The following is an 18,002-nucleotide window of genomic DNA, read 5'->3' as shown; positions in this document are numbered from 1 at the left end:
GAGTTTAACGTCCTACTGTTCTGCTCCTAACCTGGGCTAATGAAGACGGGCATATGCCATACAGTGTGCTATGAGGGAAATTTTGCCCGGACAGCGGCACTACGGCCTACTCTTATATCGAATTCCAACTGCCAGGGGATCTTTTACGTGCACGCCAATGTGTACAAGGGACCTCGATTTTTCGTCCCATCCAAACGACTAGACAGCTTTCCTTGTCAGCCCCTCCGTCCTGCATCACTGACAAGGGAGAACCACGCCGGAAAATCTGGATGAACTTTCTCGGCCAATGCAGGGATCGAACACCCGACCTCCAGGCTAGCGAGCTAGCATCTTACTCACTTAGCCACGCGATCCCCCGCTGTATCATTGAGTTTCGATTCCCTGGTTGTATGTGACAGGGGGGTTGGATGGCTGAATGGTTAGCGTGCGCGCGCTGTATCATAAAGTCTGTCATTGAGTCGACTGGCGTGGTTTCGAATCCCCGGTTGTATGTGACAAGGAGTAGCGTCGCCTGTCCAACCTCGTGGGTTTTCTCCGGGTCCTCCCACTGCTAAAGACCCCTATGTGCAAGCGAATTATTGAAATAAAAAGTAAACCATATGTTAGTCCCGAAATGACCTAGTTTGTGTCGAGTGGACGTTTAACCCCATTTCTCTCTCTCTCTCTCTCTCTCTCTCTCTCTATGTATTCTGTGATATATTACAGTAAACATACTATAGATAGGATAAAAGATTATACATGTACAATTAAAAGTAATAACATTGAAGAGGGGTTTGAAAAATCCTCTGGTTCCCCTCACTGTTAAAGATTTGTATGTGCAAGCGAATTATTGAAATAAAATGTACAATATTATGTTAATCCCCAAATCACCTAGTTTGTGATGAGTGGATGTTAAACCCAATTTCTATCTCTGTTTATAGTATTTGATAAGGAGTTGGCTCATCTGTCCAATGAAATGGGGTTTAACATCCTCCTGTTCTGCTCCGACTGATCCAATGAATACGGGTATACATACGCCATACAGTGTGCTGTTAGGGAAATTTTGTTTGAAAAGTGGCACTACGACCAACTCTTTATATCGAATTCCAATGGCCAAGGGATCTTTTATGCACACATCAAATTGTACACAGAACCATCCCAACAACTGTCCTTGCACAAATTGACAGATTACAAATAAGCTATATGAACATTTTGTGTTGCACTTTCTAATTATTTCACCTCTTTTAAACATACATTATGCAAGAGCTAAATCTGCCTATTGCATGTCTTTCTTAGGCCTGAAATGTTATCTAAATTATCAATTCGACATTTATTAACTTATCCAGACCATAATGAACCCTCCTTGCCATCGCTAGCCTGCGATATTTACTGAATTATAATCCTATCTGCTGCTTAACGTCCATTAATAATTAAATAAAAAAAATGGATAATCGAGACTATGTTTTTTATCGGACTGACTTTAGTAATGATGATTGAGGCTAGGCTCAAAATTCAGTCGCTAAAATCTTGGTTCAAAGTGGATCAATTTGACTGAAATTTTCAGCATTACTTTACATTATCTAGTTTTGAACTATTATAGCGAGAACTGCCAGCCCTTTATATAATCCCCCATAATGTATCTTTAAGATGAAGTGTGGTGGTAGAATAAGTCAAGGATATGTCCACACTGGGTAGAATAAGCCAAGGGTATGTCTTCACTGTGGGTAGAATAAGCCAAGGGTACAATGTATGTCTCTTTTTGATGAAATAACAAATCAAAGACCAGCTTTGGCGACAAAATGTGTTTTATTAAAATGATTCAAAGAATGACAGTATGTTGCATCTTATGACATATAACAGTAAACATACCAAAAATAGGATAAAATAGTAAGACACAGTAATGATAAAAGATCACCAGAGATCAAATGGCAAGCTGAATCATACCGTGGTTTATATAATGATTGTTATCCATAGTAATAGACTGTATATTACTATATTAATATACAGTGGGGTGGGGGGCGAGGGGTCTCTTATTGAGTGAAGTGACATGGTTTCAATTACTGAAATAAACGTGTACTATACATTATATCTACTTTATGTCCAGCTGACGTTCAACACAATTTATCTCTATAAAATATGGTGCTTCGACCACAATCAGATTAAAATACAGATCTATATTTCGTTTCATTTTTTATATATTCGATGGCCTCACTACATGCAGATCTGATCAGTTTTACTGGAAGGTCACATCAGGGGTCACATGAGCGACCTTTAACTCTATGACGTCAGACATTGATTGATTCAATCAGCGTTAACGTTTCTAGTGGTTTACCCACAGTTCCGTGTAAACCACGCCCAGAACTCGCCATAACACACCGTTTCATTGGCTAATTCCTCACAGCATCTAGAACATCTGTTATATAACAAATCTTCCAGATCCAAGTGTAGTAAAGACAAGTAAAAAACGAAACGAAACGAAATAGGGTCTGTGTTTTAATCAGACTGCTTCAAGCAGGTGTTTTCGTGAATTTTGATGCGTCTTTGTAGATTAGATTTTTTAGTAAATGATTTACCTCAAATATCACATTTAAAGGAGGTAAACCGCTAATACTTGCCACCTAGAAATGGACACAAATGGGTCGCAACGCATATAATAATTTCATATTATTGTATATAAAATGATTTATATTCAATCATTTCCATTTTAACTTGACTGTAATTTCAAATCAGTTATGTTCGGCAAAATACGCCAGAGACAGGGTGACCCACCATAAATAAATATCTCCAAATATCTCGACAATTACGCCACAATATTTATATATATACCAAGCCTTTAATCAGTTTCACAAAATTATAGTCTCTAAATAAACGATCATGTTGTACTTAAAAAGCTATGACCATTTAATCATCTATAAATAATAGACTGAAACTGGTTTCGAAGTGTCGTCCATAACATCCAGATACTTTTGAGTAAAAAATAGTTTACGTGCCCTTGTTTTGAAATTAGTTTCGCTTAACCAGTGTACCAACCATTCTACGTCTGATTGACAGGTCGGGATAATCAAGACTACCTTTTTACGAAACATAACAGAAAGCTGGAACAAGAAATTGAATTTAGAAACATGCACGTTAGCCAGCTCAACAATTGTTTTAAGAAACTTGTAAAAGTAAAATGTAACTACTGCTAGTATCATGTTCCTGCTAACGAAAGTGATTCAGAGATATTATTTGTACTAAACCAAAAGATACCGCTCTTAACGGTACAGTTAATGATAAAGCAATTTAAAAAATAAAACGCACATAATTTCTAAGGCTGCTGTAATAACCAAGAAGCTAAATTTTACTGCTATTCAAAATTGTCAACAATAGATTTTTTACGGCTGTAATAATTGATAGATTTGTAGAGAATTGCACGTGCCATGGCTATTTATAGTAACATACACTCCACTGCTGATAGTTCGAGACACAACCACTGAAGCGTGCACATTAGCCGTGTCGAGACCAACTTTCTGTAGAGTGCACGGGTCACCCTACCAGAGGTCTCAACTGAATGGCAATCTCTAGCGTCTGGTTATTCCAGTAGAGTGCACGGGTCACCCTACCAGAGGTCTCAACTGAATGGCAATCTCTAGCGTCTGGTTATTCCAGTTTACACCGATATTATTCAATGCACACGCTCTCCAGATAAGAATATGGCGTCACCGTTTGACATGACTTGTGGAATATGTCTAGCCTCGTTCTGCGAGTCCCTTACTACAAATCATGCATTATGGTATAAGATTCATGTAGCAATGGTAAATGAAGTGAAATGAAATGGGGTAAAACGTCCTACTGTTCTGCTCCTAAACTGGGTTAATGAAGACGGGCATACGCCATACAGCAGTCATTGTTTTTTGAGGCACTATGGCCTACTCTTATATTGAATTCCAACTGCCAAGGGATCTTTTACGTTCACGCCAATGTGTACACGGGACCTCAGTTTTTCGTCCCATCTGAACGACTAGAGAGCTTTCCTTGTCAGGCCCTCCGTCCTGCATCACTGACAAGGGGAAGCCACGCTGGAAAATCTGGATGAACTATCTCGGCCAATGCACTGTTTAATATGTTTGTTCTCCAGTATGAAGGGTCATGTGTCGCTTTAGACAGCCATTCTGACTAAATGATTTATTACAAACATCACATGTATATGGTTTTACACCTGTATGAATTCTCATGTGTTTCTGTAAACCACCTTTCAAGGTGAAGGATTTATTACAAATATTGCATTTAAAAGTTTTTTCACCTGTATGAATTGTCATGTGTTTCCGTAGATCACCACTGATGCTAAATGGTTTAACACAAAAATATGGTTTTTTACCTGAATGAGTTTCGATGTGGCGTTTTAAACTACTACTCTGACTAAATGATTTATCACAAACATCACATCTATAAGGTTTTTCACCTGTATGAATTCTGGTGTGTTTCTGTAGATCACCACCACAGCTAAAAGGTTTACCACAGAAATCACATTTATAAGGCTTCTCTGCGGTATGAGTTTTAACGTGTCTGTGAAGGGTACCGCGATCACTAAATGATTTATTACAAACATCACATGTATGTAGTTTTACTCCGTTGTGAGTATCCATGTGACGCTGTAAATTATAACTACTGTTAAATGATTTACTACAAACATAACATTTATAAGGTGTTTCACCTGTATGAATAACCATGTGTATTTGTAAATAAGAATTGCTGCTATACGATTTACCACAAACATCACATTTAAATGGTTTGAAAGTGGTATGAGTCCTCAGGTGAATGTGAAGGAAAGCGTGATTAGTGAATAATTTACCACAAACATTACATTTATAAAGACTTTCTCTAGTAAGTTCTACGATCTCCTCTAAGTTAACATGTATTTCACAGTGTTTTTCTAAATCGGATTCAGATTTAAATTCCCCATCACACAAATTACACTGATAAACAGTTTCAATATCATCAGTTTTCTCTTCTTTAACATGACAATATTCATCTACATCATCAGTTTTCCCTTCTTTAATATGACAATATTCATCAACATCATCAGTTTTCTCTTCTTTAACATGACAATATTCATCTACATCATCCGTTTTCTCTTCTTTAACATGTATTTTATTATGTACTTGTAAATCATCATATTCTTGGAAAATTTCATCACATACGACACACTGATGAAATGTTTTAACATCTTTAGTTTCCTGTAATATATAAAAGTTATAACATCATTAGTTTCCTGTAATATATAAAAGTTATAACATCATTAGTTTCCTGTAATATGTAAAAGTTATCACATCATTAGTTCCTGTAATATATAAAAGTTATAACATCATTAGTTTCCTGTAATATATAAAAGTTATAACATCATTAGTTTCCTGTAATATATAAAAGTTATAACATCATTAGTTTCCTGTAATATATAAAAGTTATAACATCATTAGTTCCTGTAATATATAAAAGTTATAACATCATTAGTTTCCTGTAATATATAAAAGTTATAATATCATTAGACCTGAAATATATAAAAATATAACATCTTTAGTTCCCTGTAATATATAAAAGTTATAACATCATTAATTCCCTGTATTAAACAGAAATTATTGAAATGAAATAGGCTTCTTCATCTCACCAATGTGAGTAACATAAAACAATCGGATCATAACTTTTGGCGTTAGAGTGTTCACAAGAAATTGTGGACGACGGATGGACGTAATACACTGACGTAATACACAGAAATTGCTGAAATTCAATAGGCTTCCTCGTTTCCCTAATTTAAATAATGCATTTAAATTTCACAAAGATCAGATGTTAACTTTTGTCATTAGAGCGTTCACAAGGTTCAACAAAGTGAAAGAAGGGTCATAACTCTAGACGTTATAAACAGAAATTACTGAAATCATCTCACTAATCAAAACAACATATATCAATTTTAAAACAATTGGAAGATAACTTTTGACGTTAAAGCGTTAATCACAAGAAATTATGGACGTACGGACGGGGGCGACGGCAATATACATCCACATTTCTATGTGGGCGTATAAAAAGTGCGACATTTTTTTTCAATATCTATGATAAACATCCTTGGTTACGATCCCTGCTATCACTTACCATCACACAGCCGAGGATAGATGTAGGGTACCAGATGTGGTCCAGATGTTGAGGTTTTCCCAATGAAAAGAAGTGCGTAGGACAGACTTCGATGACGTTTTCAAGTCGGATTCAAATGATGCATTATTAATTTAAACGCGAATATTTGGAAAAAGGAGATAGTTCTGTCACTATCATTGGCCTCTGTAGGTTTAATTAGTCATAATAGTATAATGGAGAAGTCAATGAATTAATAAAAATATCTCACCATTTTACAAGAATAATCGACTCGTTGTTCTAATCAACACAAAGACAGAATCGACCACTTCCGGTATGTAGTACATATTTATTATGGCCATGGACTAAACCGACACGAACGGTTCATAATGCTCGATTATCAACTTAACTCTTTCGCAGCTGAGTGGCACTAAAAGACAGCAGGGCTGAATGCTAAGACATTTAGCTATAAAAAGGTTTAATTTGGAAGGAATGGTTTGCTTAAAATTAAATATCTTAATATAAAATGAAACTTATTTTGACGAAATTTTCAGGACATCTTACTAATATAGAATTGGGTCTTAAATCGAATTTTGATGTAGGTACGATGATTTTGATGTAGGTACGATGATTTTGTCAGCCATATTGTTTATTCTATTTATAGAATAATATATATATATATAGAATGATTATTAAAAAAACTCAACAAAGCCTATTTATGCTTATGCCTTATGTCAGTAGAATTACTGTTTCTTCGTTGGAATTTGTCGTCAATTGTTCACTTCGTTATCAGAGTCAAAATTTTCATATTCTGATCTTGAATCTAAGAGAATAATCTTAAACAGCTTTGTCCGTCGAAATATGTTGATTTGATGCCATTTTCACTTAACGCTTTTGCTCAAAACCATTCAAATATCTCGATAAAACCTTTTTTCTCAAGCTAACAAAGAACTTCCTCCAGTTATACTGTTGACACCGGTGTCTATTCTTAATAACATCTTTCACGCATTGTAAAGAATTGCGTCACCTGTACTAAACTATTAACATCAGATTTGTTGATAATAGTCGCCTGCTGCAGCGACCGGTCTAGTGGATAATAGTCGCCTGCCGCAGCGACCCGTCTAGTCGATAATAGTCGCCTGCCACAGCGACCCGTCTAGTCGATAATAGTTGCCTGCCACAGCAACCTGTCTAGTCAATAATAGTCGCCTGCCACAGCGACCCGTCTAGTCGATAATAGTCGCCTGCCACAGCGACCTGTCTAGTTGATAATAGTTGCCTGCCACAGCGACCTGTCTAGTCGATAATAGTCGCCTGCCACAGCGACCCATCTAGTTGATAATAGTCGCCTGCCACAGCGACCCGTCTAGTTGATAATAGATGCCTGCAGCAGCGACCCGTCTGGTTGATAATAGTCGCCTGCCACAGCGACCCGTTTAGCTGATAATAATCGCCTGCAGCAGCGAAAGAGTTAATCGAGGTAGTACGATTTACCCAAATCAACCCAAATCTCCCAATATCCACAAAAATCCACCATAATTTCTACTCATTCCACAATAATAAGTATCGATATTTGATGATATATCATTCTTCATACCAATTATTATTGTTATTATTATGGTACTTTTTATAGCCCATCTTTCACATAAGTGCCCAGATGTGCTTTACAATAAAATAATTAAATAGATTAAAAATAAATAAATAAATAAAATTACACTCAAAAGAGGTCTAAATGTTAAAAATCAAATCATTAAGCATTTAAAAGGAAAGTTAAGAAGTGTTATAAAAGGCAATTTTAAAAAGATGCCTTTTGAGTTTTGATTTAAAAGCAGTTAAAGAATTACAACATGGTAATTGATGGGGCAGCTTGTTCCATAGTTTAGGTGCTTTAAATGAAAAGGCCTTTTCTCCGTAGGAAACTTGTCTGGCATTACGTTCAATTAATATGAACTTGTCTGAGCTGGAACGGAGCTGTCTTATAGGTTTATAAAATTGTCATTTTTATTTAAAACCTTAATGTGATAAAGGCCCTTCAAAATGTGATTACCATTCGCTATACATTGAAACATTCCAAACGACTTCCCAGGACCTGATCCGAGCCCTTGGTGTGTTCATGGGCTTCCTATGCTCCTAATGGGCTTGTAGCATTGATGGTCACTCGCATGGATCCCAGTACGAGCCTATTGAGCACCTGTTGGGACCCATCAAATCTACTGGGGTCCAGTGAAGTGGTTTCTGGTACAATTGTCCCCTGACAGTTACATCCCCCTCGCCCCAGCAAGCGATGCATAAGAATTGTGGGCCACTGTAGGTGGGTCATGGGTCAAATTAGTCATGCATAAAATGGTGGGCATTCTAGGTGGGCAATGGTTCAAGCTAGGCCACACATACATTCAGTGGTTCAGTCTTGGTTGGTAATGGTTCAAGTTAGGCCACACGTACATTCAGTGGTTCACTCTTGGTTGGTAATGAATAACACTAGATCACGCGTAAGATTTGTAGGAACAGAATTTATATTACAAATGAAATGAAATGGCGTTTAATGTCCTACTGTTCTGCTCCGAACTGGGCTAATGTAGACGGGAATATGCCAAACAATGTGCAATGAGGGAAATGTTTTCTAAACAGCAGCATGGAAGCCTACTCTTATATCGAATTCCAACTGCCAATGGATCTTTTACGTGCATGCCTACTTTTATTTCGAATTCTATCTGCGTAGGGTTCTTGTATGTGCATTGCCAATGTGTACACAGGACCTCAGTTTTTAGTACCATTCGAAAGACTATAATTAGTCCCATGGAAGGTTCTCCGTCTTGCCCTGGAAAATCAGAAATTTTATTGGCCGACATTGGGATAAACCACGGAACCTCTAGGTTGCCAAGCCAGCGTCTTATTTACTGCGCTACTGTGACTTCCGATATTTATAGGAAACAATTGACAGTGATCCAGTCACTGCGGCTCCAATATTTATAGGAAACAATCACCAGATTATTGATGAGCTATCACTTTCTAATTATTTCACAACTCTCAAGATGGTGGGAGAATAAACAAACGGTTCATCCATTCTGGATGAAAAAACAAAATCAAAAACCAACTTTGGTGACAAAATGTGTTTTATTAATTTATTAAAATGAATTTAAGAATGACAGTAGAATTTCTTCTGTTACATTTAATGACATATAACATTATTGTCGCTACTCATAACCCCCAACATCTTTAAAACAATGCACGAGACCAGGGCATCAACCAACAGAGCGAGAGAGAGAGAGAGAGAGAGATGGGTTTTAACGGCCACTCAACACAAACTAGGTCATTTCGGGACTAACACATGGTTCAAATTTATTTCAATAATTCACTTGCGCGTAGGGGTCTTTAGCAGTGGCAGGAAACCGAAGGACCCGGAGAAAACCCACGAGGTTGGACAGGCGACCCTACTCCTTGTCACTTACAACCAGGGATTTGAAACCACGCCAGTTTACTCAATGACAGGCCTTATGATACAGCATGCACGTGCTAACCATTCGGCCATCAAACCCCCAAGCATCAATCAACAATCTCAGAGCGAAATTTGATAGTGTTCAATTATTTAATCACAAAAACAGCCAACTAATCTGTAAGCCTCCTAACCAAAGCAAAATTCAATTCATCTATCACAAGGATCGTTTTTTTGTGTGTGTAATTGCCCGGATCTTCGATATAAATGTTGCGACCATCTTCCGCAAAATAACAAATATAACTTTCATAACTTTACTCTTAGTGTCAATTGTGACACAAAAATTCTCATACATATATATGTCTTGACTTGAAAGGGTTGTCAAAATTTTTACATTGGGGTGACAGACAAACATCTACAGGATAGAGTATGCAACCAATGACAGGATTGTAATATTGAAAATGGGCCCTTATTTGTAAATAGACATATTTTTAGATGTGCACAACGCCTACAAATAAAATTTCAAATTTTCCTTTTTAATAAAATGAAAGCCGATGACATCACAAAAAGAAAATTAATGGAAACCATCTAATTAAAAAATACGCTCCTCGACTTTCTAGACAATAAGTAACAATTGGCCATTAACTTCATCAATTTTCTTAATTCTATCCTAAATTGAACCCATATACTACAGATTAACACATGCGTGTACATGTTTTCTATTAGTTAATGATATACTATGTAACCATAGACAATGGTAACTATAGCCAATTAAAACCACAGTGTTACTACATGTATGTAAATATGTATAAATATACTAAACTGTCCATCTTTATACAATGACATACAAACGACAGACAAAAAGTTCTTTAAAATGTTACTAAACCAGTGTTGAAATCAGTTTGTACCCGCATACCTTTTATCTTTTCATCGTTAACCGTGAAACAAAGTAGTGCAGTTTTATGGTTATACTGATATAAATACCGTATATATGAAAAATATTTGAATTTTGCAAAATAAAAACATGGCAGGTCAGATGGCATACAACCGTAGACAGAGACTAGTCAAAGATACATAAACACAATTTATCAATTTTTAATATTGAGCAGGTTTTTTTTTAGTGAATTTTGATGTGTCTTTGTGAATTTTGGGTAAATTTGAACGTCTCGAGTGTAGAACAAAACTAGGTTTCTGATTATGTGATTTACCACAAACATCACATTTCTATGGTTATTCGCCAGTATGATTTCTCATGTGGTATTTTAGACTACTATTCTGTGTAAATGATTTACCACAAACATTACATTTATAGCGTTTTTCTCTAGAATGAGTTATCATGTGTTTCCGTACATCACCACTAGAGCTAAAAGCTTTACCACAAACATCACAGTTATAAGGTTTTTCACCAGTATGAATTTTTATGTGTCTGCGAAGGCTACCCTGAAAACGGAATAATTTACTACAAACATCACATTTATAAGGTTTCGCTCCGGTATGAATTCTCATGTGTCTGTGAAGGGTTCCGCGATCACTAAATGATTTGCCACAAACATCACAAGTTTGAAGCTTTTCTTCTGCATGAACTTTCATGTGTGAATGTAGACTACTACTCTGTGTGAATGATTTACTACAAACATCACATTTATAACGTTTTTCACCAGTATGAATTCTCATGTGTATCCGTAGGCTTCCACTCTGTGTTAATGATTTACCACAAACATCACACTTATAAGGCTTTTCACCTGTATGAATTCTTTTGTGGCTCTTAATAAGTCCTTTCCGACTAAATGATTTACCACAAATATCACATTTAAATGGTTTCTCGTCCGTATGAGTTCGTGTGTGCCTTCGAAGGCTACCCAGAAAACAAAATGATTTACCACAAACATCACATTTATAAAGTCTTTCTTTAGTATGTTCTACGATCTCCTCTAAGTTAACATGTATTTCACAGTGTTTTTCTAAATCAGACTCAGATTTAAATTCCCCATCACATAAATTACACTGATAAACAGTTTCACAATCTTCAGTTTTCTCTTCTTTAAACTGTACATGACAGTATCCATCTACATCATCAGTTTTCTCTTCTTTACCATGACAATATTCATCTACATCATCCGTTTTCTCTTCTTTAACATGTATTTTACTATGTACTTGTAAATCATCATATTGTTGAAAAATCTCATCACATACAACACACTGATGAAATGTGTTAACATCTTTAGTTTCCTGTAATATATAAAAGTAATTACATCATTGGTTTCCTGTAATATATAAAAGTTATATTAGTTTCCTGTAATATATAAAAGTTATAGTATCATTGTTTCCTGTAATATATAAAAGTTATAGTATCATTAGTTTCCTGTAATTCATAAAAGTTATAACATCATTAATTTCCTGTAATATATAAAAGTTACAACATCAATAGTTTCCTGTAATATATAAAAGTTATAACATCATTAGTTTCCTGTAATATATAAAAGTTATAATATCCTTAGTTTCCTGTAATATATAAAAGTAATGACATTAGTAGTTTCCAGTAATATATAAAAGTTATATTAGTTTCCTGTAATATATAAAAGTTATAACCTCATTAGTTTCCTGTAATATATAAAAGTTATAACATCATTAATTTCCTGTAATATATAAAAGTTACAACATCAATAGTTTCCTGTAATATATAAAAGTTATAACATCATTAGTATCCTGTAATATATAAATGTTATAACATCATTAGTATCCTGTAATATATAAAAGTTATAACATCATTAGTTTCCTGTAATATATAAAAGTTATAACATCATTAGTTTCCTGTAATGTAAATCATCCGCGTGGACGACAAGAGTTGCTGGATATATATTCTTTTGTAGGTAAAGGTGGGCATTGACAAGTCCATATCATACAGATCAGATTGCAATTTTCTACAAACTGAAACAGGTGCTTTAACACTGGAATCAATTTAGAGAAATTGTTGAAATTTAACTAAACCTGAGGCTCATTGCTGGGGGGTGGGGGTCAAAACCAGACATAACTTTTCTAGAGTAAAATTTTGCATAGAATACGATGCCGAGTGGTAATGGGGCATTTTCGAGATATTGAATAGAAATTACAATAAAAAATTTAAACATTGACTATAAATCACTTTATATACATGCATGTTACATTTCTGTACGCTTTTAGAATATTTTCGTCTATTCTAAGGTTCCAAAGAATAGAGTTATTTGCTCATTAAAAATGTTTAGCACCGGTGTTTTGATTATAATTTGCCTGTTGCAGTTATGCATCTCATTATAAAGTATACTATTCAAAAAACGAAATACAAAGTGACATTTCGTCGTAAGTATACCCTCGCTCTACCATCACTTTGATGCACAGGGACTGTGATTCGTCCACTGAACCAAACTGTTCTCCAGCGTTGGTTGTGGACATATCGTGTGTGTCTGAATCCATTGGTTTCATGTAGGCGTTTGTAGACTGTCTGGTCTGAGATCTTACACCATCCAGGAATTGCTACTGCAGTGGATGTCAGTTGTGAACAGTTTCCGCAAATGATGTAACCAGATGTGATGTTCCAGTGAGTCACTCTTGTTTAGCCTGAGCGGTCACGTGTTGAACTTCTGTCGGTACCTATCCCCAAAGCAAGAAAGGTAAGCTACGTTGGTCTTTGTTCAGATGTTGCACCACTTTGCTCGTTGAGTGTTTACATGTGCAACTGATTTTGAAACCTAGAACCCCGGGATATCATAGGCCTTACATTTGTGTTTCATGCGAACAGCTTGTGAAGTTGTTAAACTCATATATGTGTCTTGGTGCAATCAAGCAAAAACATATTTCATCAAAAAAGTACGACCAGTCACAATTAGTGACCCTACATTTATAATAATAATAAAATAATAATATGTATATTTATATCGCGCACAGTTCCATGCTCAAGGCGCTAATAATGAATTTCTTTTACCTGTACATAACGACATTAAGAACAAGCAAGATTTATGGAAACAACAACCCCGTTCAATTAAAAAAAATGCAGTGGATATTTAACCGTATACGGCACTTTACTTTATTTCCGTTTAACATGCGCAGTTCTCTGATACCTGGACTTAGTAGTTTACGCTTTGGCGTCTGACATTAACCCATAACCCAAACCCTAACCCAAAACCTAACCCTAGTCCAACAGTTCTATTCGTTCTTTGTCTAACATTGCTTCTTTTTCCGTTTCTTATAAAGGAACGAAATAGCCATACTTGAATTTCTATGGTAGAAACTGGAGAATTATTTTTAAAAGAAAATAAGATAATAAATGGAAATTGTAGAAAAGCATTTAGAATATTATTCTATTTTGGTCGAGGGCGCATTTCTGCGGCTTTTGGTTTTAATTTAAAGTAGCTAAGTGTCTAACTCAATATCATACTAAGTCTGACACGTTGAAAATACGAATTATTTGTCAATTCAAATCAACATTGATGTTGTGATCTTACCAGGAAAGGGCAGGCTTCTCATATTCAATATTTAAGACAAAATAAACATTTTACCATTGGTACACAAATCGTGTACCATAGTGCGTATTAGCGTCATTTGCAACAAGTGGCCAGAAAGAACGAGGCTAGACATATTTAACTGGAGAGCCCTGCTTAATAGACTGGAATAACCAGACACTAGAAATTGCTATAGGGTTGAGACACATGCTGTATTTCGCTGGACATAACTGATTTGAAATTAGAGTCAAAACAGAAACAATTGAATGAATGTAAATCAGTTTATATACAATCAGATTACAATTTCTAGGTCCCAAATATTAGCGATTTAGCTCCTTTAAGTACTAAGACTGTCAGTGGTTTATGTTTTTCCCGTAAAATCGTGCTTCTGCGCCGAAACGATGTACGGTAAAATAGCGGAAGTAGACACTTTGCCGTATACGGTTAAATATCCACTTCGTAAAAAAAAAGATGAAAAATCATATAAAAATGGGCCGTGCGTTTCTTTTTTTGCAGAGTATATCTTATCACTTCTCTCGAAATGATCACATTTACTGTATGAACAGATAGTAAGTCTTCGTACACCACCTTGCCTTCTAGAATGGCCAATTCAATGAATTAATAGAATTATCTTACCATTTTACAAAAGAATTTTTATGTTCTTATCGTCAACCCATGGACAGAAGAGAACACTTCCGGTGTGTAACATATATTTATTATGGACATGGACTAAACCCACACGAATGGTTCATATTGTGGATGTTATTGGGAATGCTCGATAATCAAAATCCACCATTATTTCTACTCATTCCACAATAATATGTATCGATATTTGATAGTATATCATTTTTCATATCAATTATTGTCATTTTTAATTTAAAACCTTAATGTTTGTGTGTTAAAAGGCCAATAGCTACTACACACTGAAACGTTCCAAACGTCTGTAGGCCTACCATACCGAAAAATACCATTAAAAAAAACTGAAGAGTCACTGAAAAAGTAGGGACCCTTTGAGTTCTCAGCCTCCAAACTTTCCCAGAACGCACTTCTATTGACGCCTAACTCCCAGTAATTCTTGACCTCTGATTGTCTAGTGCAGTGATTCTCAACCAGTGTGCTGTAGCACACTGATGTGTCGCAAGATCTTCCCTAGATAACAAACCTTAATCTCTCAACCCTCCAAGTTTCGAGATAAGACATGAGGCCATTACCTTCAACGTAGCACATGCGGGTGCGATTCACACCCGGCATTTGTAAACAAAATTGACAATATTTTTAATAAAAACAACGATTGATTATTGTTATTTATAATATTTCTGCCAGACCCAACTACAATTAAGCATATAATCCTACCTGAAGCGGGAACAAATCGTCGTTTTTAAAATCGAGGCGTTAACCCGTTACTTTGACCGCCATCTTTTTAAACGATACGCTGTCATCATGAAGGCGGGGCTAAATATAAGGCTTTTATAACAGCCAATCAAAAGGGCAATCTAAAGCACTGTAACCATTTTTACTCTGTGCTGTAACTATGAATGGATTGCGATGGCGGTGAACGTCAGACAAAAACAACGCTTCATTAATTTAAATGCGAATATTTGGAGTTAGGCGACAGTTGTGCCACTACATTGGCCTCTGTAACTTTAATTGATCATAATAGCGTAAACTTATCTTATTTTAAAGATGTTACATGCATTAATAAAGAAATTGAGTTTGCCACTTGGAACTAAAGGCATCCAATCGTGGTAGCTAAAAACAAACACATCAGTATATCTCAACGTTTTTAGCTACATTCTCGTAGCTAGATCTTCCAAAGTGTAAAAAACCATGTGATCCCAATTGAGTATTCACTGGTGACTACTGATAAGTTCATAGCTGTATTTTACTTTATTTAGTTTGAGTCATTATACGCCCCCCCCCCCCCCATTGCTAGTCTTTGTCTAGGCCTACAAAATTTAAATATTTTTCATATATATTTAGCCAGGTGTGCCTTTATTTTTTTTTTTTTTTGTGTTCCAAGGTGTGCCATTGGCAAAAAAATAGGTTGAGAACCACTGGTTTAGTGGTTTGCCTTTTGTCTCTGGACAGCTTACTGTTGTATCTCTCTCCTTTTGGACTTCAACGTTGTGTTTTCTAACGATATCGCAATCGAATATTTAACAGGTTTGCACAGGTTTTTATGTTAAAGCAGTTAAAGAATAGTATACATTACAACAAATTAAGATTAACTTATCTTTCCCTCAGCCCCATTCCACTGGGGGGGGGGTTGGATGGCCGAATGGTTAGCACGTGTGTGCTGTATCATAAAGCCTGTCATTGAGTCAACTGGCGTGGTTTCGAATCCCCAGTTGTATGTGACAAGGAGTAGGGTTGCCTGTCCAACCTTGTGGGTTTTTTCCGGGTCCTCCGGTTTCATCCCACTGCTAAAGACCCTATGCGCAAGCGATTTATTGAAATAAAATTAAAACATATGTTAGTCCCGAAATGACCTAGCCTGTGTCGAGTGGACATTAAACCCCATTTCTCTCTCCCTCAACCCCATTCCACTCACAGAGCGAGTTAGCTGATGGAAACCTTTAAACCATTAGGCTACTCTCTCAGTTAGATGATGTAAACCTTAACACCCTTACTCTTTCAGAATCTGGTGGTCCTCTGAGAATCAAATGGTTGTCTAAAGAACCCAAGCAGTGTCTGGTGTCTGATCATTCGAGCCCTGGTTTTTGCTGTTATAGATGCAAACATCCAAAATTACTAACGTCATAGAATGGTAACTGCTAAATAGATATGCACCTGCATACCAGCATGGATTATTACCTAATTTGGTCAACAAATATGATATATGTTTATGACTATATGAAAATTTTAAATGACCAACTTGTTCATTAATCTATAGCTCAGTTGATGTATCATACTATTCCGCATTAATACATTATGCAAGAGCTAAATCGGCCTATTGCAGGTCCTTCTATAGGCCTGAAATGTTTTCTAAATTATTTATTAGACATTAATTAACTTATTCAGGCCATAATCAACTCTATGGCATCGGATGTTTCTGATATTGAATATATTAGAACAGTTCAGCCATATTTTGATTTAAGCTAAAAATGGAGGAGTGGGACTTTATTGCACACGTCTTGGTTGAAATTATTGCACACGTCTTGTCAAACCTTCAAAGGCTGATATCTTCGCTCGCAATAGAGTAATTTGAATGAAATTTTCAAATTATTAATTTTACATTATCTATTTTCAAGCTATTAATAGTAACAATGGCTGACTCTTTATCTAAATCTTACATAATGTATCTTTAATTGCTTACTATATTTCTTGATTATGAATTTGGATTCAATAATTGATGATGGTCACATTATTGTTGCCACCATAATATTGTTACCACTCCCTCCCAACTAGGTTACCCGTAAGATTTGTGGGCACCCCAGGTTCACACATGACAATTGTGGAGCACTGTAGGTGAGTCATCGTTCAGGTACATGTAAGACTAAGCCATGCATAAAAATATGGTAGGAAATTATCGGTAGGTCATAGGTTAGACTTTACGTCACGCATAAAAATGGTGGGTCGTTGTTGATGGGTCATGAGTCAAACTAGGCCATGCATAAAAACATTGTAGGGAACAATCGGAGAAAAATTTTGGATAACTTTACTTCACGCATAAAAATGGTGGGTTGTTGTTGATGGGTCATGAGTCAGATTAGGCTATGCAAAAAATAGGTAGGTAATGGGTCACACTGGGTCATGCATAGATATTGTGACACGCTTTGTTTGTCATGGATCATACTGGGTCACACTTAAGACACATGGGGCATTGTAGGTGTGTCAGACCAGAAATCGTATATGAATTGTGTGGTACTCTAGTCATGGATCACATTAGGTGTGGTACTTGGTTGGTCATGGGTAAGGCCACATATACAAATTGTTAGGTGGGTCATGGGTCACTCTCGGTTGGTCGTTGATCAGACTAGGCCTTGCATTCAAATTGTGGAGCACTCAAGGTCACG

At 36.1% G+C, this 18,002-nt stretch overlaps 2 protein-coding genes across 2 annotated transcripts; both read right to left on the bottom strand.

Moving 5' to 3' along the window:
- Positions 1 to 1,804: 1,804 nt before the first annotated feature.
- LOC126818401 (zinc finger protein 664-like) lies at positions 1,805 to 6,405 on the bottom strand. The gene is made up of 2 exons (XM_050545816.2): positions 6,350 to 6,405; positions 1,805 to 5,195 (listed from the first exon to the last, which is right to left on the bottom strand). The coding sequence occupies exons 1-2, from the start codon at positions 6,350 to 6,352 to the stop codon at positions 4,077 to 4,079; spliced, it is 1,122 nt and encodes a 373-aa protein (XP_050401773.1). The 5' UTR covers positions 6,353 to 6,405; the 3' UTR covers positions 1,805 to 4,076.
- Positions 6,406 to 9,185: 2,780 nt separating this feature from the next.
- LOC126818640 (zinc finger protein 239-like) lies at positions 9,186 to 14,678 on the bottom strand. The gene is made up of 2 exons (XM_050546168.2): positions 14,623 to 14,678; positions 9,186 to 11,740 (listed from the first exon to the last, which is right to left on the bottom strand). The coding sequence occupies exons 1-2, from the start codon at positions 14,623 to 14,625 to the stop codon at positions 10,742 to 10,744; spliced, it is 1,002 nt and encodes a 333-aa protein (XP_050402125.1). The 5' UTR covers positions 14,626 to 14,678; the 3' UTR covers positions 9,186 to 10,741.
- Between the last annotated feature and the right edge of the window lie 3,324 nt (positions 14,679 to 18,002).

This window comes from Patella vulgata, chromosome 1 (genome assembly GCF_932274485.2).
Source record: "Patella vulgata chromosome 1, xgPatVulg1.2, whole genome shotgun sequence".
NCBI lineage: Eukaryota > Metazoa > Mollusca > Gastropoda > Patellidae > Patella > Patella vulgata.
This window is presented reverse-complemented; position numbering and strand designations above follow the sequence as displayed.